Source organism: Mesoplodon mirus, assembly GCF_964341445.2.
Source record: "Mesoplodon mirus genome assembly, chromosome: 3".
In the NCBI taxonomy this organism is placed as follows: domain Eukaryota; kingdom Metazoa; phylum Chordata; class Mammalia; order Artiodactyla; family Ziphiidae; genus Mesoplodon; species Mesoplodon mirus.
In genome coordinates, this window is record NC_138978.1 from 175,917,067 (window position 1) to 175,939,999 (window position 22,933).

At 36.4% G+C, this 22,933-nt stretch overlaps 1 protein-coding gene across 3 annotated transcripts in view; it reads right to left on the reverse strand.

Annotated features, from left to right (window-relative positions):
* Positions 1 to 22,933, reverse strand: part of AHCTF1 (AT-hook containing transcription factor 1) — an 85,901-nt gene that overhangs the window by 43,490 nt on the left and 19,478 nt on the right. For all 3 annotated transcript variants that reach the window (XM_082615034.1, XM_082615033.1, XM_082615032.1), the window contains exons 4-17: positions 22,640 to 22,820; positions 17,614 to 17,821; positions 15,844 to 15,960; positions 14,412 to 14,496; positions 12,904 to 13,054; positions 10,998 to 11,130; positions 10,705 to 10,886; positions 10,202 to 10,263; positions 9,226 to 9,354; positions 6,743 to 6,833; positions 5,557 to 5,646; positions 2,641 to 2,781; positions 1,873 to 1,977; positions 582 to 675 (exon numbers count right to left, since the gene is read on the reverse strand). In XM_082615034.1, coding sequence (XP_082471160.1) covers positions 582 to 675; positions 1,873 to 1,977; positions 2,641 to 2,781; positions 5,557 to 5,646; positions 6,743 to 6,833; positions 9,226 to 9,354; positions 10,202 to 10,263; positions 10,705 to 10,886; positions 10,998 to 11,130; positions 12,904 to 13,054; positions 14,412 to 14,496; positions 15,844 to 15,960; positions 17,614 to 17,821; positions 22,640 to 22,820 — 1,769 coding nt within the window. The remainder of the gene's footprint in view (positions 1 to 581; positions 676 to 1,872; positions 1,978 to 2,640; positions 2,782 to 5,556; positions 5,647 to 6,742; positions 6,834 to 9,225; positions 9,355 to 10,201; positions 10,264 to 10,704; positions 10,887 to 10,997; positions 11,131 to 12,903; positions 13,055 to 14,411; positions 14,497 to 15,843; positions 15,961 to 17,613; positions 17,822 to 22,639; positions 22,821 to 22,933) is intronic.

The window sequence follows — 22,933 nt, forward strand, 5'->3', positions numbered from 1 at the left end:
AAGGCTATTTATAATCCCAAAGTAGAGCCAAGGCTCTAAACACTACTCTTTTTTCTTCTATTACTTCTATATATTTATTTCAAAGGAACCAACCCCATATGTATTTAAAGGGAAGGGGAGAGTATGTATTTAAAGAAAAGAGAGATAAAGGAAATAAAGAAAAAAGTGGTTGAAGTGCTGAAATGCAAATAGTAATGGAAAAATAATGTAAAATAACTAACGTGATATATATTTTATGCTTTAATAAACAGTTGCTTCTAGTCTTTTTCTGTGTAAGAATTCTCAGGAAAAATACATGCTTAAAATATAGAATCTCCTCCAATAAATCAATCATGTGGTAAATAGTTTTATTTAGGAAATAATAAATAGTTATTCTCAAGTTCTAAAATAAAGGTGTAACCATTAGGTCAAGGCAAACATTACAACTAAAATAGTAATGCTGGTGACAAATTCATATACTTAACTGAGAATTCCACCCATTTAATCATTTTATAACATGATGAATTCTGTTCTGAGAAAGCTTTAACTTCTTACACAAGTAACTTCTAAAATAGTTTATGAAGGTTCTGGATGTACTATACCTTGATGAACGCTCACACCTCTGTCGATGACTGGTGTAGTAGTTCTGAATTACAGGGTAGTTGTAGCATAACCTTGACAACTGCACAGCATCATCTAGATGTTTTTTAAGAGAAGAAAAGCTAGCAATATTTCCAAAATATCCCCCAAATACTTAAGGTTACATCCACTAATATTTTACTATAATTTTGTAATGTTGTTCAATTTGCAGCCTTCTTAAAGTAATAAAAGAACACTGCACACCTTTATTAATAGATGCACAAATGAGAAAACTGAGTCTCTCATAAAAGTCTTATAACAAAAGGATGCTGGCTTAAAACCATGGAAAAGCTATTCTAGAAAATGATTTTACTCCCTTAGGCACAAATGATAATTTAAAAGCAAGCAAGTTCACTATCTGTTCAAGTAAAACTCTAAGAGAATTATGAAAGAATAAGATCAGGGCTTCTCTGGTGGCGCAGTGGTTAAGAATCCGCCTGCCGATGCAGGGGACACGGGTTCGAGTCCTGGTCTGGGAAGATCCCACATGCCAGAGAGCAACTGGGCCCGTGAGCCACAGCTACTGAGCCTGTGCGTCTGGAGCCTGTGCTCGGCAACAAGAGAGGCCGCGACAGTGAAAGGCCCGCGCACCGCGGTGAAGAGTGGCCCCCACTTGCCGCAACTAGAGAAAGCCCTCGTACAGAAACAAAGACCCAACACAGCCATACATACATACATACATACATAAACAAACAAACAAACAAACAAATAAATAGAAGAATAAGATCAACAGTAAGTATGCACAGTGGCAGAAGCACTTCTAGGTCCGTGTATCCTGGAAATGCGAGAAGTTGGAGACTTTGGTTCTAAACAAATATAGTAAGTCAAATTCTCTAATTTTTGGTATTAGATGAGTTATTAGATAAAGAGGGTATTTAACTTATGGCTAATAATATTGGTTAATAGCCATATTAAAAGAACCTTTAAGAGAAAAAGATGGACAAATTAGATTATAAAATTCATAGGTCTATGGATCTAAATTATAGCCGGTGATATCATTGAACCAATCTTCAGAAGCCATGTTTCAGCAAGTATTCTTTCCTTTTAACCCAATAAACATGTATGGAACACGTGTATCAGGCATGGGATGAAGCACTGAAGGTACAAAGTAGGGAAGAATGTAAGAAAAGAAGAATACAAGAAAACATAAGTGAGGTGGTATAAGAAAGGAATCCTACAACAACAGAACAACAAAATTATAAAGATTTAAGAATGTTCCAATGTTAATATTTATAGATAAGGTAAATATTTTACCTAAGCCCTCTGGTAAAAGCCCAGAATGAGAGAACCAAAGAACCACTTGTGCATATTGACAGATGAGCTGGGTAACCATACACTTATTGCTTAAATTCATACGACCTGCAAAGAGTAAAAATCTGTTGTTAGCTTTCAATTTATCAACCACAAATGAAAAATCAAAGCACTCAATAGTTTTCAAAAAAAGTAACTAATTACTTGGTGATTTTAAGCAATATGTATTTTTAAACAAACTTAGCTTGAACAAATAATCTCCAAAATGCTAAACTAACTCATTGACTAAAATAGACACTTTAGGTAAGTATGCTTCTATATTAGCTATACTTCCATTTATCTAATTTCAGTAGTCAGATATTTACATTAAAACAAACTAGTACAGTATCATTCTACAGGTTGTTCAAACCAGGCCTTTAGATGAAACTAGCTATTTTGTTTAAATGGCAAAACAGAGGAGAAAAATTACAATGACCAACTCTGTGAATAAAAACTTACATATAATTTAAAAATCTGAAATTCTACCATTAGTACACTATCTTAACAATCCTTAATCCCCAAATTTCCCAACCTTATTTAATCATCGGCTTATGGCACATCTAATAACATTCTGCAGCTTTTCATTAAAAAAAAAAAAAAAAAATTCCAGCATTTGAGAAATGATGGCCTGTTTGCCCAGTAATCCATCTAATACATAGGAAATGTATTCTTTCTCAAAGTCAAGAAGTAAAAGTCAACGAAACACTCATTTATATAAGACAAAAAGCACACCTCTCTCGGTGATCTCTTGGGCCTCAGCTGTAAAACAGCTTAAGACTATATTAAGGTTGCTAAGAAGTAAATGGCACTGCTGGAGAGACTGTATAGTTTGTGGATCGATGAAACGACACGAACCATCAAATAATGGCGCACCTTTCAAGGATAAAATGTGAGATTAGTTTTGACACAGTACATCTGAATTAACTAAAGTCACAAATGCAAAACATATCAAATTCCTATTAACCAGAGAATTATTCTATATGAGATCTACAAAGACAAGCTTCAAATGACAGATACCCTCAAGGAATCTAGAAGGGCAGATACAAATACAAATTTTTATTTTTTAAAAATGTAGAATGAGACTTCCCTGGTGGTGCAGTGGTTAAGAATCCGCCTGCCAATGCAGGGGACAAGGGTTAGAGCCCTGGTCCGGGAAGATCCCACATGCCGCAGAGCAACTAAGCCCGTGTGCCACAACTGAGCCTGCGCTGTAAAGCCCGCAAGCCACAACTACTGAAGCCCGCACGCCTAGAGCTCATGCTCCGCAAGAGAAGCCACCGCAACGAGAAGCCCGCGCACTGCAACGAAGAGAAGCCCCCACTCGCTGCAACTAGAGAAAGCCTGCGTGCAGTGACGGAGACCCAATGCAGCCAAAAATAATAATAATAATAAATAATAATAAAATAAAAATGTAGAATGAGGTAAGCAATAGATGAGCTCAGAGGAAAGTGACATAGATTCAACTTCAGCTTCACTAGAAATCAGTTATATTCATTAAGTGCTTCTCCTTCAAATAAATCTCTTATATCAGATCTTTGTTTTATTTATTTATTTATTTATTGCGTTACGCGGGCCTCTCACTGTTGTGGCCTCTCCCGTTGCGGAGAACAGGCTCCGGACGCGCAGGCTCAGCGGCCATGGCTCACGGGCCCAGCCGCTCCGCGGCATGTGGGATCTTCCCGAACCGGGGCACGAACCCGTGTCCCGTGCATCGGCAGGCGGACTTCTCAACCACTGCACCACCAGGGAAGCCCTATATCAGATCTTTTATGTACTATGTTGTTTTGTGATTATTATTTGATAAGAACTCTTTCTTTCACCGCCAGTCTTCAAAAGTGAGACAGTGGGGCTTCCCTGGTGGCGCAGTGGTCGAGAGTCTGCCTGCTGATGCAGGGGACACGGGTTCGTGCCCCGGTTCGGGAAGATCCCACATGCCGCGGAGCGGCTGGGCCCGTGAGCCATGGCCGCTGAGCCTGCGCGCCCGGAGCCTGTGCTCCGCAACGGGAGAGGCCACAACAGTGAGAAGCCCGCGTACCGCAAAAAAAAAAAAAAAAAAAAAAAGTGAGACAATGAAATTAAGACTCAGATAGAGACCTATTACAATATAATTGCATGCTTCCTACAATGAATGCACTGTAGACTCGGTTGTCCTCTCATTTCAAACTCAAGGTTGAGTTTACAAATGCACTTTTGGGAGAAGCTATTTTAGCAGCTATTGGTTACACTGTTTTAGATAAGATTTAATTACATTAATAATTATGTGTGATTTGACCAGAAAACAAATACTTTAATTCTGAATACTTCCTCAAATCATTTGCTTTACTTCCAGTACATTTAAAAAACTATTATGCTTTGTATTTTAATTATTCTTAGTTAAAAAAAAAAATTAACCAGTAATAAAGCTCAAAGCAGTAATAATAATGGTTGAGCTACCAAGTTCAACCCTGAAACACCACATTATGCTCAAAGCATAATAAAAGCATACAATTTATGAATTGAGTTGAATTTTTTGGGGGGGCCATGCCACATGGCTTGGGGGATCTTAGTTCCCTGACCAGGGATCAAACTCAGGCCCCCCCAGTGAAAGCACTGAGTCCTAACCACTGGACCACCAGGGAATTCCCAAGTTGAATTTTTTTTACATAACTTACATAATCAGCCCTGAAAACATTTTCCTCTCAAAAAAAATTTTTTTTCACCCTGATTCTGAATTATCAGGTGTTCCACACTTCAAATGTACAATGATTACTGAAATATTTAAAATTACTTATTTCATGTTTACAATTTCATTTAAGTACACCCTAAAAATACTATATAGAACCCCATGTACTCCTATCAAATTCTGTTGTTTTAAAAATCCTCTACTAAGAATAACTTTTTAAATAAGTCCAATTTGTTCATTCATCATGACATAATACTACTAATAACAAATACATATATACTTCTAAATAAACTTAAATTTTATTTTCATGTACAGGGCAATCATATATTACCTTTAACATTATTTTTGCACTAGTTGGGCATAATGGGTTTTTAATATTCACAGAATACAAGAAAACTCAAAGTGTACAATTCACTAATAAACAAGACTAGATAATGACTAATGACATGTTAGTAGAAGACAGGTGATTGAGTTTTTGCCCTGCTATTTAGCTTCATAAATATTTTAAATGGAAAATGAATAAAGCTCAGAAGTTAACTGGCATATTCTCTTTACTCCATCATTAGCATATTTTATAAATTAAGTGCCTAAGATCAAAAGATAATTAAGCTATAATTCTGAAACTTGCTATTGTAGACATATCTAACATGCTGCCAATTTAAATGATCTGCTGAATTTAAGGAGAGACCATCTCAAGTTATCCATGATGACTGCAAAGGATTACATGAATAAGTAATATGAAATTGACATTTTTCAACGTGGGATTTTTTTTGTTTTATTAAAGCTAATACATGCTCATTTAAAAAATAAAAAAATAAACAAAAAAAATAAACGATCTGTTGAAAAACCTTGTCACGCTAATGTAAAAAGAAATAGTTTCCTTCTGGGACTTCTTTAAAGAGTTTGCAACTTCAAAATGATTAAAAATTATTATTGTTATATATTCAAAACATAAACCAAGATTAGTTTTTTAATATACTACTTACATAGTCTGTCAAATTCCTCTTTTGTGAGAACCACTTTATTCCATGTCCATTCAAGAACAAAGTGCAAATTAGCAGCAGAATTTGGTTGTTCTTTTTTGTAAATATGAAAGGGAAAAATAGAGAGTGATTATTAATTACAAAAAAAAAAAAAAATAGAAACTTTTCAGTGGAGAAACCTGACAGAAACCACCCTAACCAAGTGAGCGACCTTAACATCAACATTAATGGAGACAAACTGGTAACATGTACCTTCAGGGTATAACTTCAGGGAGCACATCAATTTATGTAACACTGCTGTAAAACTGTAAAATGTGAATCTAATCATGAGGAAAGATCAACAAACACAAACTGATAGGCAGGCTGCAAAATAATACTGCCCATATTGTTTAAAAATGTAAATTGCTTCAAAGACAATGGCTTAAGAATTATACAAGATTAAGAGAGAGATAAAAAGACCTGAAAACTAAATACAAAATACATTCTGGATTGGATTCTGAATTCCCCCTCCCTAAAAATGTTACAAAGGACATTAGGGCTATTAGTGAGATTCCAATAAGGTCTACAGATTAGACAACAGCATGCATCAGTATTAGCTTTCTTGATTTTTATAACTAAAAAGTGTTTTTTTAAGTGAATATCCTCGTTCTTAGAAGGAATATATTGAAGTATTTCAGTAAAGAAGCATGATGCCTTCAACTTCAACTTATTCTCAAATGGTCAGAACAAAAACAATGTGTGTGTGTGTGAAGTGTGTGTTTATAAAGAGAGCAATACACACAACTTGAATGAATCCCCAGAAAATTTTTCTGAGTGAAAAAGAGCCAATCCTAAAAGGTTACATACTGTAGGATTCCATTTATGAACATTTTTGAAATGACAGAATTATAGAAATAGACAATAAATGAATGGGTGCCAGGCATTAAGAATGGGGTGGTGGCCAGGGGTAGTAGGTATGGCTATGAAAGGGCAACAAGAGAGGTCCTGGGTGTGATATAATATTAGAGACTTGCCAGATCTTATCATTCATGGGGGTAAGGGTACACTGTACATGTCTTACAACTGCACGTGAACCTACAATTATCTCAAAATAAAGTTTAACTTAACCCCCTGCAAAACAGTGAATTGATAGTTTTAAAAATACGAAAGTAGTTTTAAATCATAATCATAATCTTAATCATAATCTTACCTTCTGTTATCCACCTTCTGATACATCCAGTCAAAAGTCCCAGAGAACTTGTCTGGATTGCTGCTGACAATATAGCTTCTAACTGTTCTTCCTAAACCATGTGTTAAAAAAAAAAAAAGAAAAGAAAAAGAAAAGAAAGGATATGTGACCAGAGACAGAGGCAGCAAGTTCTAGTTCAGAACACAAATTTTAAAAGGATTAAAAATCATTATGATTCACTAGGATGGCTATACACAAGGTAACAAGCATTGGTGATGGTGCAGAAAATCCTCATACACTGCTGGTGGGAATGTAAAATGGGACAGCCACTTTGGTCTGGTAGTTCCTCAAAATCTTAAACACAGAGTTAACAAATGACCCAGCAATTCCACACCTAGGTACACACGCAGGAGATATAAAAACACATGTCCACACAAAAAGTGTATATGAAGCAGCATTATTCATAACAGCCAAAAATGAGAATAACCAAAATGCCCTTCAACTGAAGAATGGATAAATAAAATGTAGTATATCGCACAGTGGAATATTACACAGCCAGAAAATGGGATAAAGTACTGATACATGCTCCAACATGGAGGAACCTTGAAAAACACTGTGCCAAGTCAAAGAAGTCAGTCACAAAAGGCCACATACTATTTGATTCCATTTGTATGAAATGTCTAGTACAAGTAAATCTATAGACAGAGAGTAGATTAGTAGTTACCAAAGGCTAGGAGAGAGAAGGGAGGAAAAGGAATTGACTGCTAATGGGTATGGGGTTGGGGGAAGGTGATAAAAATGCTCTAAAATTTAATGTTGGGATAGTTGTACAACTCCATAAATATACTAAAAACCACTGAACTGAATGGTGTATGAATTAAATCTCAACAACACTGTTTTTTAAAAAAGCATTATACATCTCATTTAAGAATCTATGAATTTCATTCACTACAGCAGCAAAGACTTTTTTAAAAAGGAATCATATGAACAGATAAGTTAAACAGGAAGAGGGAGCTACAATATGATAAAGATTCTCCAAAACTAAAAACAGCATGATTCTAAATGGAGATTCATCAGAACAATTTACATTAAAATCAGGGACAAAACAAGGATGTCTGCTAGTACAATTATTTTTCTATGGTTTGTAGAGGTTCTACCAAATGCCATGAGAAAATAAAGTAATAAACAAAAATGGGGGGGGGCGCGGAAAGCCTATTTTTTTTTTTTTTTTTGCGGAAAGCCTGTATTTGCTGATGGTTGCATACCTTGAAAATCTAAGAGATTCTAATTTAGTTAAGTAGATACCAAATGAATATACAAAAATCAACTCCATCTAGAAATGAATATAGGAAAAATGGCCTACTCATAAAAATACTACAAAACACTTAGGGATAAAAATAGAAAGAAACCCACTAGAAAATAATCATAAACTCTTACTGATAGATGTAAAACAAACCCTAAATAATTGGAAAGATATACCATTTATACTTAGATGATTATAAAAATGCCAATTCTCCCCCAAATTAACATGTGGATATAATAAAATTCCCAGAAGAATTCCAACAGGAGCACTGGATAAAACCATCTTATAATTAATAAAAAAGAACTGCCTATGAACTTCCAAAAATTATAGATTAAAAAGAGACTGCATTACCAAATATCAAAGCAGTATATTAAAATGGTATAGAAATAGGTAACTAGATTTATGAAATAAGATAAAAACCTGGAAATAGAACCCAGTAGATATGGACATATAATATCAGATAAAGGTGGTATTTCAGAAGCATGATAAAAGGATATTATGGGTCCTGTTTCACAAATGATATAGCACAGCTGGACTAATCATCTGGCAAAAAGAAAAATGTACCTTTACCTTATATGACACACAAAAATGAATTACAGCCTTGCAGGAACTTGGAATCTTCACTAAGAGGCTTTCACAAGACACTTGTTTCTATAGAGCAGTGGTTCTCAAACCATCACAAATCACCTCAAGGGCTTATTAAAATACGGACTGCTGGGCTCTACTCTTGGAGTTTCTGACTCAGTAGCTCTAGGGCAGGAACCAAGAACTTGCATTTCTAACTTGCATTTCTAAGTTGCCAGGGAAGCTGATATTGGGAACCCTAATTTGTGGCTATAGACTGTGAGAGTCACCTAAGTCAAGATGGTTTCCACTCATGTGGTCTCATTCTCTTGCACCTATGCTGTTCTCTCTGGGGGCTAGAAAATGGCCCCTCGACTGTTATAATGACTTCTACTCATGACATGCCTGATGCAGCCATGATGTGTTTCCTAGCCTATAGACCTGGTGACAAGTTAGGCCTATTGGGTCCTGCAGGTATGAATTTCAAGCCAAACCCAAGAACCACAACTACTGACTTGCAGAATTGGCATTATACTACTTAATCTACTTTTTTAGAAATTATCTAATAGATTTTTGTTATAATAGAAAGCTGATAACATGTGATCCAAAAGAAACAACAGAGTTAAAAATCTCTCACCTGACTTAAACTGGAAGGTTGAATATCAATAAGTCTTGGTGAGAGAAGGCCAGCCATAAGACATCGATTGTAACTATCAGGAATGACTTCATTGAGAGATGGTCCTGATTTCCTTAAAAAAGTCAAAGTCTATAATAGATTGATTAATATCAGTCACTATTCAATTCAAATAATCAAATTTAAGAATAACTAATAAACTCATCACCCTACTTTACACTTAACATTTTGAATAAAACTAAAGGGCACTGAATGAAAATTGTGGAAGACTACATTTCTGTACTTCTTGCAGGGAAAAGTGCTTATAGGTTCTTGAGGTAACCAATGCTTGCTAGTTACAAATAATACTACTGATAAGGGTATTTTAAGTTGTTTACATGTAAGGTAACCCTGTTACCTTCTATAAAGCTGACAGACTTGGTAACAGATCTTAACAAACTTAATACACAAAAGAAAAATCTTGCAGTTTATTCCTCTTGGTCTAATGTGAAAGAGATCTGATATGAAGTATAAGTATGGCATTCATCCACATCTAGCTGATTATCATTTAAAGGGTCTGCCACTTTGTGTTTTCCTGGAAAAGTATTTTCAACATACAGTCATAACCCACTCTGGGCCAGTCACTGTGCCACGGTGCTAGGTACCTTCTTTGCATTGCTTCATTTACCCATAAGCTTTCTGAGAAGGGAGAGAATTAAGAGGATGGATAAAAAGGGATGCAGTAAAGCACTGATTTACTTTTGCCCGGGGTTCAGGAGCTAACATCCATATAAAGCTGCTAAAAACATCCCAATACCTTAGAACCTAGAAGGTTGCCATCAGTAACTGATGTTACTAGCTGCTAATCTCATAAACCTAGCAGAAGCTACCTTTTAAGACAATACAATAGTTTATATAAATAACACTAAGTAAAGTTTAAATCCATGATCTGACTTCAGTTCAAGAAGAAACACTGTCCAAATTGTCATTTGATACCTACCTCCTTCTGAAAACCACTACAAGTTATATGAACAACTCCTGAGTTTAACAAACAAGTGGCATCTAAAAAAAAAAAAAAAAAAAAAAAAGATTAAACAAAATCCACTTACATATTACATTTGGGATGGTATTAATACAATAAAATTTATCCTAATAACAGATTCTTAGACAAGGTATGGAATTACTACATACAATAAATTTTTAAGTAATTTGTCCACATATTTCTATCCTAGCAAGATACCAAACCTTATCACAAGTACACTTAATATGAAAGTTAGTATCTTTTCTAGCAAATTCAAAATAGTGATAATTTCTCTATAAAACATATAAACACTAAACTTCTTGTGTGCATGTATCAAGTTAACTTCCTAACTTATCCATATATTAACTAATAACAATGAGAAATGAACAATACACTATACACACACATACACACAGCACAAATACAAACACATACTCTTGCATGTTATTTGTCTCAAAAGGTAATGTTAAAGAAATACATACCAAAGTTGTAAGTACTTGGGTTAAAAAACTGCTCAGGAGGTGGATAAGAAGGAGGAACTCCTCGACTTAAACTTCTCTCATGTACTAATATATCCAAGATGTAATGTGAAGAAGTCCTACTTACAACAGAATCCAGTGACCACAGCGCAAAATAAGAGCAATTATGTAGATATTCTCCTGATCTAAAAGAAAATTTTACACAAGTAGTCAATGAACTGCTACACATAAAAATTCCTATATATGTATATATAAATACATACATATATACATAGAGAGAGAGAGAAAAATCATACCTTAACGAATCTGGCATTTGTGCATGATACCAACGATTTATGTCGAAAAGCCCCAAATATATAGAAGGCTTTCCCTGTCCATATATATTCACCTGCCAGGTAAAGACTGAAACACTGGTGTCAGGAGACAGAGCTAAAAGAAAAGAAGATAACTTTTAAAAATAGAATAAATAATCTCAAAATAAATCCCCCAAATAAAGAGCAAGACTTTCTCATAAATTAAGAGGCTTAATTCATATTTGATTTGATTTGTCAAGACACATTTCTATCATTTATTCTATGAGATTCATTCACTTGTATGTTGACTGTTTTTCTATTTCAAGAAGACCTTATTAAAAAGTACTCATTGGGGGCCGGGCTTCCCTGGTGGCGCAGCGGTTGAGAGTCTGCCTGCCAATGCAGGGGACAGGGGTTCGTGCCCCAGTCCGGGAAGATCCCACATGCCGCGAAGCGGCTGGGCCCGTGAGCCATGGCCGCTGAGCCTGCGCATCCGGAGCCTGTCCTCCGCAACGGGAGAGGCCACAACAGTGAGAGGCCCGCATACCGCAAAAAAAAAAAAAAAAAAAAAAAGAGTACTCATTGGCAACTTTGAGGTATTGTAGGTAGAAAAGTAGAAAACGATTTGAATGAAAATTCTCCCATCAATATGTCACTGCTACCAGAGAATATCAATACTTAAAATGGATGCCTTTAGGCTTTAGGGCTTAATTCTTTAGAAGAATTCTAGTTGAGAAGGATTGATCCAGCTATATGGTAACGGGTGGGGTGGAGGGACATAGGTACCTGGATGGTGGCTGGCCTAGAAGGATAGGAACAAAGTTAAGAGATCAATAGAAGGAAAAAGGAAAGTAAAAATCTGAGGCACAACTAACAGGCAATATAAAAAAGAAGATGTGGGGCTTCCCTGGTGGCGCAGTGGTTGAGAGTCCACCTGCCGATGCAGGGGACATGGGTTTGTGCCCCGGTCCCGGAGGATCCCACATGCCACGGAGCGGCTGGGCCCGTGAGCCATGGCCGCTGAGCCTGCATGTCCGGAGCCAGTGCTCCGCAACGGGAGAGGCCACAAGAGTGAGAGGCCCACGTACCGCAAAAAAAAAAAAAAAAAAAGAAGTGAGTGGGGAATAAGAGACAGGGTTTGATAAGTTCTGTTTTGACATGTTTAGTTGGATGTGAAGAATGGATCACAAATATAGATGTGGGGACTAGGACAGAGGCAATCTCTGGAATGAATGAGCTAACCATGAGAATGAATTCCAATAAGAACGACAAAATCAGGGCCCCACTGAGCATTCCCAGAACTAAACAAACCTATCCCATTATCACATTCAATCCTCACAACCGACCCGTTGCAGAAGGTATAAATGTATTATTCCACTCACAGGTAAGGAAACAAGAGGCTCAGTTACAAATGTTAAATAATTTATGAAAGGTTACAACTAGTGACAGAGCTGGGACTTGAATCCACGTTGGTTGGATTCTAAGATCTATGCAATTTTCACTATGCCAGGATGTTTACCAGGAAGAAGGAATGACACTAAAGGAGACAAAAAATTCAAGGCAACCAAAGCATGTTTGCCGTATACGTCTCAAAAAATACAGAGGTAAACATTATTCAGAGACTATTCATACTAGTTACAACTAGAGACCTTTTTTTGTATGTCTGTCTGTTTTGAGAGCTGGATCAAAATACAAGGGTTCCTCATTTTCTTAATCTATTCAATTCTTGAGTTCTACACATGGCAATCTGGAGAGCAAGACATACCTCATATCTCATACAGACCTGAATAAATTCCACAATTAGTATTCCAATGAACTACAGAAAACAATACCTGTCATATATCTTAAATCAAGATAAATCTTAAATCAAGTATTCACATGATATATAATAAGAGTACTTTTAACCAACCTTCATTCATGCCTTCCTCCCTGTCACCATGAGATCGAAATTTCTCTACAGTTTGGCATCCCAACAGTTTGGTATTACCAGTCTGGCCCCTCAAAGGAAACATGCCACCTGTGAGGTCCAGTGTATATCTTTCTTCACAGTACTCTAACCCCTGAAATAGAAAATGTACAGCAATCTATATCCTAATAGGATTCTAGGAAAAAGTCATTCTAAAATTAAATGTTCTCCAAAAGAGTTTTCTTACAATACAAAGAAAACAAAAAAGTTAAAAGACTGAAGGTGAAGAACAAATTATTGAAAAGTGTTCTAAAATTTTATATAGCATAAAACACAAATAAAGACTAAATTTAGTCTCTCAAAAATAATTACCAAGAAATCTTCTAAAGCTGTTACTGAACACGGGAACCTTCATGCACTACTGGTTGGGGGGTAAACTGGACCTAAGCATTAAAATTATATATACGTATACTCTAGACCAGCAAACCTACTTCTGTGTTTTCACTGAAGTTCTTGCTCTAAAACAGTAGTTCTTAAATTTTTGTTCGCTGATCCCTGTAACAATCTGACAAAAGCTATGAATTTTTCCCCAGAAAAATGCATACAGTTGTCCCTTGCTGTCCATGGGGGACTGGTTCCAGGACCCTCTTCAGATACCAAAATCTGTGGATGCTCAAGTCCTTCATATAAAATGGAGTAATATTTACATATAACCTACGCACAGCCTCCCATATACTTTAAATCATTTCTAGATTACTTATAATACCTAATACAATGTGAATGCTACGTAAATAGTTGCTGTGGCACGGAAAACTCAAGTTTTGCTTTTTGGAACCCTCTGGAATTTCCCTCCCCACCCCACCCCGCATATTTCTGATCCGAGATTGGGTGAATCCACAGATGTGGAACTGGAGGATTGGGGGGACGGGGGGAGGGACAACACGGACACTGTGATCATAAAGATGCCACACATAATTCAGGGGCTTCACAAATTCCCTAAAACCCAACCACACACCCTCAAACACTAGGTTAAGAAAGCCTGTTCTAGAGAAGTTAATGTGATGGCTAACCAAATATGGCTATTAGCAGCACCCCACTATTTCCTCAAGAATTCAGCCAGAAAAATAGTCATCTAAAACGCTAGATGCATTTACCCTCTTTTACAATTGCAAGCAACAAAACTACAAAGTCACCCCATGGCTTACTGCTTGCTATCTTAGAGCAAGAAAGTGGGGTTATTTTTCCTGGCTACCAATTAGGCCACAAGTTTGTCTTGTCTAATCCCCTCATTTTAGAGGAAAATGATACCCGAAGATTTTAAGATTGCTACCTTGGTAAAATTCCAGTCTCCTGATCCCTAATCTAATACTTTTTACATTATATTACGAATACAGTATTAACTTGAATAGAAGAATAACATTTCAATATCTCACTACCTTAAAACAAAGACTTAAAACAGGCAAACAATGAACAAAATGGTACTCTGAACCCATACTACCATTACCATTTACCTCATATAAAATTTGTCCTGATGCCAAACACTTTCTGTCACCAAAGGCCAGCTGAAGCAGATGCAAACTCAAAACATCCCCTTCACTGAAAGAAACAGAAATTAGCTAAGGAGAAATACTGAATATCATATTAATGCATTAAACACCTTTTATTGTCCAAATAAATTTAATCTGCATACAATATTGAGTGCATGTGACAAAACTGAGGTCACTGTAAAGAATTTAGTTTTACTTCGTTGTTTTCACAAAATGTAACCCTTTGAAATAATAACTGATTTAATTCTTTATTGATTCTAATTAACTAAAGCTTATGTTGTTTGCATATTTTAGGTGACATCTTATGTGGCTGAGACTATGACTCTTTACCCAATATTCCTTCTCCCTTTCTTTAATAGGTGTGCTTTACTTAGGCAATATTGGAAGAAAAAATAAATGGGATATAAAAATTGTTCAGATAAACGTCCCTTCTCATTCACCACATGAAGCCTTCACAAGGCACATTACTCAAGCTGCTGCCAGCCCACATTACACTCAGATGGATGGAAATATGGATTTCACTTAATGAGGAATATCCCAATAGCTGTCTCTATATTTTTATTTCTATTTTCCTCCAGGATTGACAAAGTGACAAATCAATTCTTCCTTCACTGACTTACTCACTAAAGCGTTAAGACAAAACCTCAAAGTGAGGACATCTAACACAAAAACCCAAGTTGACCACAATTCATGTACAGACTTGGGAAGAGAAAAGTATTAGGAGCAGTTATCAAATCATGTCATTTATACCACAGACTTAACTGTTTCATTGATCATCAAAGAAAGTACTAAACACCAATGAAAAATAAGAGAAAATCAATACTTGCACTGTCCTAGCATTGCAAATGAACAAGCTTAACCAGTTTGAAATTAAATTGAAAGGAAAGATTTCTCACAAGCTATAGCTGGAATAAAATTAAAGCTTATGAAAGATGGAAAAATTAACTGAATTAACCCTAGGAATATACTGCAAAAGGCAAGTAGAGGGACTAGAGAACACAGTACAGATACATAAAAATGAGAGAGGCATACACAACGAAGAGAAAAAAGGAATGAGATTATAAAAGAGAAAAAATGTTCTTATGAGAGAACATAGAAGGCCATAAAAACTGCCTAAGGAATAAGAGGTTGCCTACTCATGTGTATTGGCTTACTCTCTGAAATAACACCTAAACAGGTCAAGTAAGCACAATTTCTTCTTACTGATATCTCAGAATTACTCAAACATGCAGAAATAATCATTTACCTTTGAAAGTCATTTCAACTACCACTTTCTAATTCACTGAATTTATGTCGCTTTCACTAAAAAGAGACAACACAGTACAAAGCTTTGCAAAAGAAATTAACTGCTACTCCATTCCTGACACATATTCAAAACCACGTGTATCACACTTACCTATCTTGTGTGGACTGCACAGCCCACAGGTAACAGCAATTACGAGGATCATTCTCAGGCTCTTGGAAAGTGACAGCATATACAGGAGCTCTTCCACCCTCCAGCTGTGTGCAGTATCTATAATAGGCACAAAAATCAGTCCACTTCAGACTTTTAAGTTATAATTTCGTGAAAAGGAAGAAGATGCCTCACGTAAGAACTTGGGTTAGAGCAACTGCTGTTCATACCATCATCTTATCTTCAGAAATACACAGGGTACAAGACATCAAGACAATGAGCATGGCACCCCATCTCCCAGGTAGAACTGGGAAGGGTTAAAATTACTAAAGTACATGCATATACACATGTGTGAACTAGTCCTTCCAGGCGTGTAAACGTATGCCACGATATACTGTTCCCCAATAACAGGTACGCTAGGAAGAGATGAAATAGTGCCACAACACTCTATTTCAGCTGCTTGGGTTTAGAGTCAATGTCCCCATTACGACAACAGAATGAGTTAGAATCTGAAGAGTTCTCACAAACCCTTTGGAAAAGCATGATCAGTGAAGGATGATAGTGCTAAAGAAAACACTGTAAAAGTCAGGTTCTCCAGGCACTCCTTTGGGAGCTATGCAAAAACAAGAGCTGATAAAAAGGTATCAAAAAAGAGAGTTGAGATGGACTTCCCATAGGGAGCTACTAGGCAATAGCATTGCCACTTCATCACTGGCACTTTGCAGAAAAATTTGACTTTGAGGAAGTGCAAGGACCGTCAATGTTTACTTAAGGGGCTAGTAACACTCTAATATCATCAAAGAACCCAACAGTAAAAAATGGGTATAGATGAGAATCTTTTTATTTTCTACCTCTCTCTTTTTCCTTCACTTCAAACTTGGCAAATATTATAACCAAACACAGCCAAGTAGGTACCAATTTGTTGGTGAGACGAACTGAGCAGAAAGTTTGGAAGGGTGACTATGTTGTTGACTCATTTGCAAGACAAATTACTCAAGAAAATATTCCAATATTACTTGGAAGAAAAAAGAATAAATAAATATTAAATTGACAACTTAAGAGACAAATAGGTATCTACTTAACTCTTAACAGAGATCAGACCTAAAACCTATAGTGCCTTACCTCCCTCAATAAAGAGTCAATTCCTCAGCAATTTTAACAACATAAAGATTAATAAAAAGTATCAATATAATTATACTTGGGGGAAGTTTTTGACAGCATAAAAAATTTTAAACACAGTATTCTGTAACTTTTTTAAAAAGCTTTTGTTTTTCTGTGAACTGAGAACTACTACTATTAAACTACCTTACACATATGGTTATGTAGAAAAGTACTTCTGAAGGAATTCATACTATACAAATACGTAGTTTTTTATCTTAATAGTCATAGTTACTAGCAAATTGAACACCACAATGACTGCAATGCCTCTTTTTCCCCTGGCCGAGCCACACTGCTTGCAGGACCTTAGTTCCCCGACCAGGGACTGAATCCAGGCCACAGCAGTGAAAGCACAGAGTCCTAATCACTGGACCACCAGGAAATTCCCTGAAATGCCTTTTAAATACACTGAATCAGCCTAAATTCATGTGCTAGGTCACTCCTTTATCATACCAAGTTATGACCTAATGCAATGGAAAATTACATAGTCATTCAATCATTTATCCTATCTTTTCCTGTTTATGCTAATTTTTAAATATTAGTAATTGAGAACAAGTTACATTCACAAAGAAATTACCAATAACCACATAATCGAAGAGAAAAAGTTGTACTTACTCTCTTTTCATGCTTTTCATATTCCAAAGTGCTAGATATCCATCAGAAAAACCAACAGCAAGCTGATTTGTCCGGTTTATGTAACTAAGGGTTGAAACGGCTGTTCCTGATGGGCTTACTAACTGAAAACACAGATGGCGTCCCTCTCGCATCACATTTTCTCTGATGTGTGGTACTTCGGCTGGGATACCAGTTATAACTTCAAGGTCTAAAAAATAAATAAGACAAGTAAGATTAACAAACTATAAACAGCATAAAAGCAAGTGTGTCGCCCATTATTTAAGCAGCAACTGAAAACTACTGGGGTCAATTAAAATAAGATTAGTGATAACAAGGCATACTGAACTATAAAATAACCACCTTTATTTTAAATGCTATAATTTTCAAAGTACATTTAATTGTATAATTTCTTAAAAATCTCATAGTACACATCAAATATTATCTAAAGTAGACTATTTTAAAGGAATTAAACAATTTCCTTAACAATCATAAATAAAGCTGATGGTTTCTTTATTCAAATTTAGAACTAAAAACCTAAATATTCCCCTTGGAGAACGGCTGGTTCCAAGTCAGAAGCAGAAAATATATAAGATGAGCCTGGCACATCCTGTGCCAGAAATCTAGGCAGCTATCAAAATCTGAGGGGATGTGTCAGACTACATGAAGGTGCCTTCGTTAGCAAAAACAGAACATTTTTGAGCATGAGAAGACAATAATGAAAATGAATAAAACACATTAAGTACAATATATAAAACTCCATGAGTTCCTGCCCTCCTTACTTACAAGAGACCTTACTGAATTGAAACACTGAAAGTGGCTGAGTACCAGCTTCTTACTCTGAAAATTAGTACTTAAAGAAATAGTAATATAAGCATTTATTCTCCCTTTTCTGTACAAACTTATTTCAAGGTGAACAAATAGCCCTAGTTAATCAGAAAATTATTCTTTAGACTAACAGAACTTTAAAATCATCTTTTTTGCAGCCTAATGACACAAGAAACCTAGGCAACAATCTCAATGGATGAAACAAAGTATGTTTTTTTTGTTTTTTTTTTTTTTAAGTACGCGGGCCTCTCACCGCTGTAGCCTCTCCCGCTGCAGAGCACAGGCTCCGGACGCGCAGGCTCAGCGGCCATGGCTCATGGGCCCAGCCGCTCCGCAGCACGCGTGATCCTCCCGGACCAGGGAACGAACCCACGTCCCCTGCATTAGCAGGCGGACTCCCAACCACTGTGCCACCAGGGAAGCCCCAAAGTATGGTTTTTCAACCTTGGCTCCATTGACATCTTGGGTCAGATAATTCTTTGCTGTGGGGGCTGTCTTGTGCTTTATAGGATGTTCACAGCATCCTTGGCTTCTATCTACCAGATGCCAAGTAGCACCATCTCCCTCCAGTATTAATGGCCAAAAATGTCTCCAGATATGACCAAAAACCTAGAGGGCAAAAAATCACCACCAGTTGAGAACCACTGGTACAAAGGTTGATGGATCATGCTGTCGTCAACTGAACCCACTGATCACTGAATATGAAACAAGACACCATGTGCCTCCTGCTGTGATACATTATGAAATACCCAGCACTTCTGAAGTATACTTGTCAAGTGTTAAATCAATCTAATGAGTTAACTTACAATTGCAGAAAATACAAAATGTAAATGACATCACATGAAGACACACAGAAAATTCCAAAATGTGGGGTATTCTACCAGATAACTAACATCTTCAGCAAGTCAGTGGCACTAAAAATAAATAAATGAATAAGGAGAGGATAGAGGGAGGACGGCTCTAAATTCAAATAGACATGAGATGCAAACTGTCAAATGTAAGTCCATATTTAATGTCGTTAACAGTGGTAAACGGCATCATGATTATGTAGTAAAATAACTGTTATTTGGTAAACGGCATCATGATTATGTAGTAAAATAACCGTTATTTGCTTTAAAATTATGTATTTTACTACATGATTATGTAGTAAAATAACCGTTATTTAGATTATTTGTAGTAAAATAATCGATTTGCTTTAGATTAGTACAGAGTAAAAAAGAGAGAAGGGTGACTTCCCTGGTGGTCCAGTGGTTAAGACTCCATGCTCCCAATGCAGGGGGCGAGGGTTCGATCCCTGGTCTGGGAACTAAGATCAAGCATGCCACACGGTGCAGCCAAAAATAAAAATAAAATTAAAAAAAGAAAGAGAGAGAGAAGGGGGGAAAAGGGAAATAAAAGAGGACAGATGCACATATGGGTAAATTTTGAAAACTAACTTGAATTTAGGTAACAGGTTTGTGGGAATTTTTTTTTTTTTTTTTGCGGTACACAGGCCTCTCACTGTTGTGGCCTCTCCCGTTGCGGAGCACAGGCTCCGGACGCGCAGGCTCAGCGGCCATGGCTCACGGGCCCAGCCGCTCCGCGGCATGTGGGATCTTCCCGGACCGGGGCACGAACCCGTGTCCCCTGCATCGGCAGGCGGACTCTCAACCACTGCGCCATCAGGGAAGTCCTGTGGGAATTTTTATACTGGTCTATCTACTCGAAGATGTTTGAAATGTTTAAATAAAAAAAAATTCAGGCCCATTCACTGATATAACTGTTGTGCAAGAGCAGATTCCCTCAATGCTGTTATGAAGGGGAAAAATATCCTGTCACATTGTACTTGAATGATTACCCTCCTAATCCATTCTGCTTCTGATTTCTTCCCCCCAGAAAACAGCAAGTGATTACATTTTGCCAAAATAACTAGTTAATAAATGGAATACTGTAAACTTATTCAAGAGAATAAAGTAGACTCTACATGCATTGATATGGAAAGATGTATAAGAAATACTGTTAAGTTTGAAAAAGTTGCAAAATAGTATTTATAGTATGTTTATCATGTTAGGAACTTCATTTTCTACGTTGTGTGTGTTTCAGTGAAGTCTAAATAGCTGTAATTATAAATTACTTCTGTAAACAAAAAATTAATTTTGCATTAAACCCCAAAACTCAACTTTTTGTATGCTATAAAATTCAATGGCTTCCTAATTCTCATAATTGAGAAACGGATTCTGATCTTTGATTACAATCCAGAGAGTTTCACTATAAAATTACCCTTGTGTTGAATTTAACTACTAACTACTGACTCCTGAAATAAAGCATGTTTCAACCCTACTATTTTGATCTGAAGAGTTTTAATTATGAATACAGGTATTTTAATTAGCCTTAGACCTACAGCAATATCATCTACAAAACACTCTGGAACAAAACTCCATCAAGACTAATTCCTTCATCAATTTTCTACAAAGAGCAGTTAAATCATTTCTAATATTCTACAAATTCATTTTTAGTTACTGTTATTTATACTAATCAATTCTTTTCATTTCAACTTTACTGGGGATTTTATTAAGATCAATGAGATCTTAATACATATCCAATTTCCAGGTATAGTTTCCATCACTATGAGAATTTTTTTTCCTTAAGTGCATGTGTGGCCATTACTTTTAGCAAATCAAACTTTTTCATGTCATATTTTGCAGATTTAAATTTTGATCAGATAATCTGGTTCTTCAGTTAATTTCTGGTCGAACATAATTTTTACCACTTGCAGTTTTTTTTTGTTTTTTTTTTGTTTTTTTTTTTTTTTTTTTTTTTTTTCGGTACGCGGGCCTCTCACTGTTGTGGCCTCTCCTGTTGCAGAGCACAGGCTCCGGATGCGCAGGCTCAGCAGCCATGGCTCACAGGCCCAGCCGCTCCGCAGCATGCGGGATCCTCCCAGACCGGGGCACGAACCTGTGTCCCCTGCATCGGCAGGCGGACTCTCAACCACTGTGCCACCAGGGAAGCCCACCACTTGCAGTTTTAATCAGTTTTATTACATACCAACAGTTATTAGTTATACTCATTATAAATTGGGACAAAATACTGATTTGTATCTATTTCTTAGCTGATCCATAAATAAACAGATCTGCACTAATATTACAGGACTTTTTTAAAGAATTTATTATTTATTTATTATATTATTTATCTTTGGCTGTGTTGGGTCTTAGTTGTGGCATGCGGGATCTTCATGGAGGCACACGGGCATCCCTCTAGTTGTGGCATGCAGGTTTTCTCTTCTCTAGCTGTGGCACACAGGCTCCAGGGAACGTGGGCTCTGTAGTTTGCAGCACACAGGCTCTCTAGTTGAGGCACCTGAGCTCAGTTGTTACAGGGTGTGGGCTGAGTTGACCCACAGCATGTGGGATCTTAGTTTCCTGACCAGGGATCAAACCCGAGTCCCCTGCATTGTAAGACGGATTCTCTACCACTGAACCACCAGAAGTCCCAACAGGCCTATTTTAAAAATCAAGAAGGTCCTCAAGGAATAGTCCTTTCCTGAAACTTTATTGGTAATACACACATTTTTAGAAGTTTTTAGGTTAGCTCTCCTCCCTACATAAACCAATCAAGTAAGAGTCTCATAAATCACAAATATAACAAAACAAAAAACACTTGAGGAGTAGATTTATAAATATATGCATTAGTATTAAAGGGGGAAAATTATCTCTCTTCACTTAAGTAGCTTTAGTTCTATTTTAGGATGTTATTTTGTGAGGGAAGACTTTTAAATTACTGTTATTTATTGCTTTATTTCTACCTTGGGCTTACTGTAGGAACATAAACAGTATGCCAAAAACACTACGTTAGATCCTACATAGTTGGATAATTTTATACTGTCTGATAAGGATCAAGATTTTATACCTTTCAGCCCTTCTTCTGGCATTTACTTAATAACTTGAATATATTATTCAAGTGTATATCTGGAAACATATCCCTATCTCCTTCAAGATCTAGTCTATAAACACTTCATCAATAAAATAGAATAACTCATGCAAAAAAATCTCCATAGTGCCCAAAACAATAAAATACGAGCAAACAATTTTTTTAAAAAAGATACTTAAAGAAGTTTCTATATAACATCTTTTGACTATTTAAAAAAAAAAATCAATCCATTGCATCAGAATACTTAGGTGCTTAATTTCTGGTTTCAAGCAAAGAATGATTAATTAATTACCTGATGCCTCTACTTCATTCTGATTGCATGACAAGTCATCCAAACACAGGTCAATAAGAAGGATCTGTCCAACATCAGTTACCACAACTGCCACACCAAAAAGCCATCGCAGACTTGGGTGTAAATGCTGAGTACTTGCGCTGGCTCCTCCATGATTAATTATAGGTTCAATAGCTGTAACCTAGAAAGCAGAATATATCATTTGCTTTTCTTATACAAAGTGAGAAAACACAACAAATTTTGAGGTTAAAGCAGGTTATTAGTTATACAGATGTTAACATTTTCCAATACAGA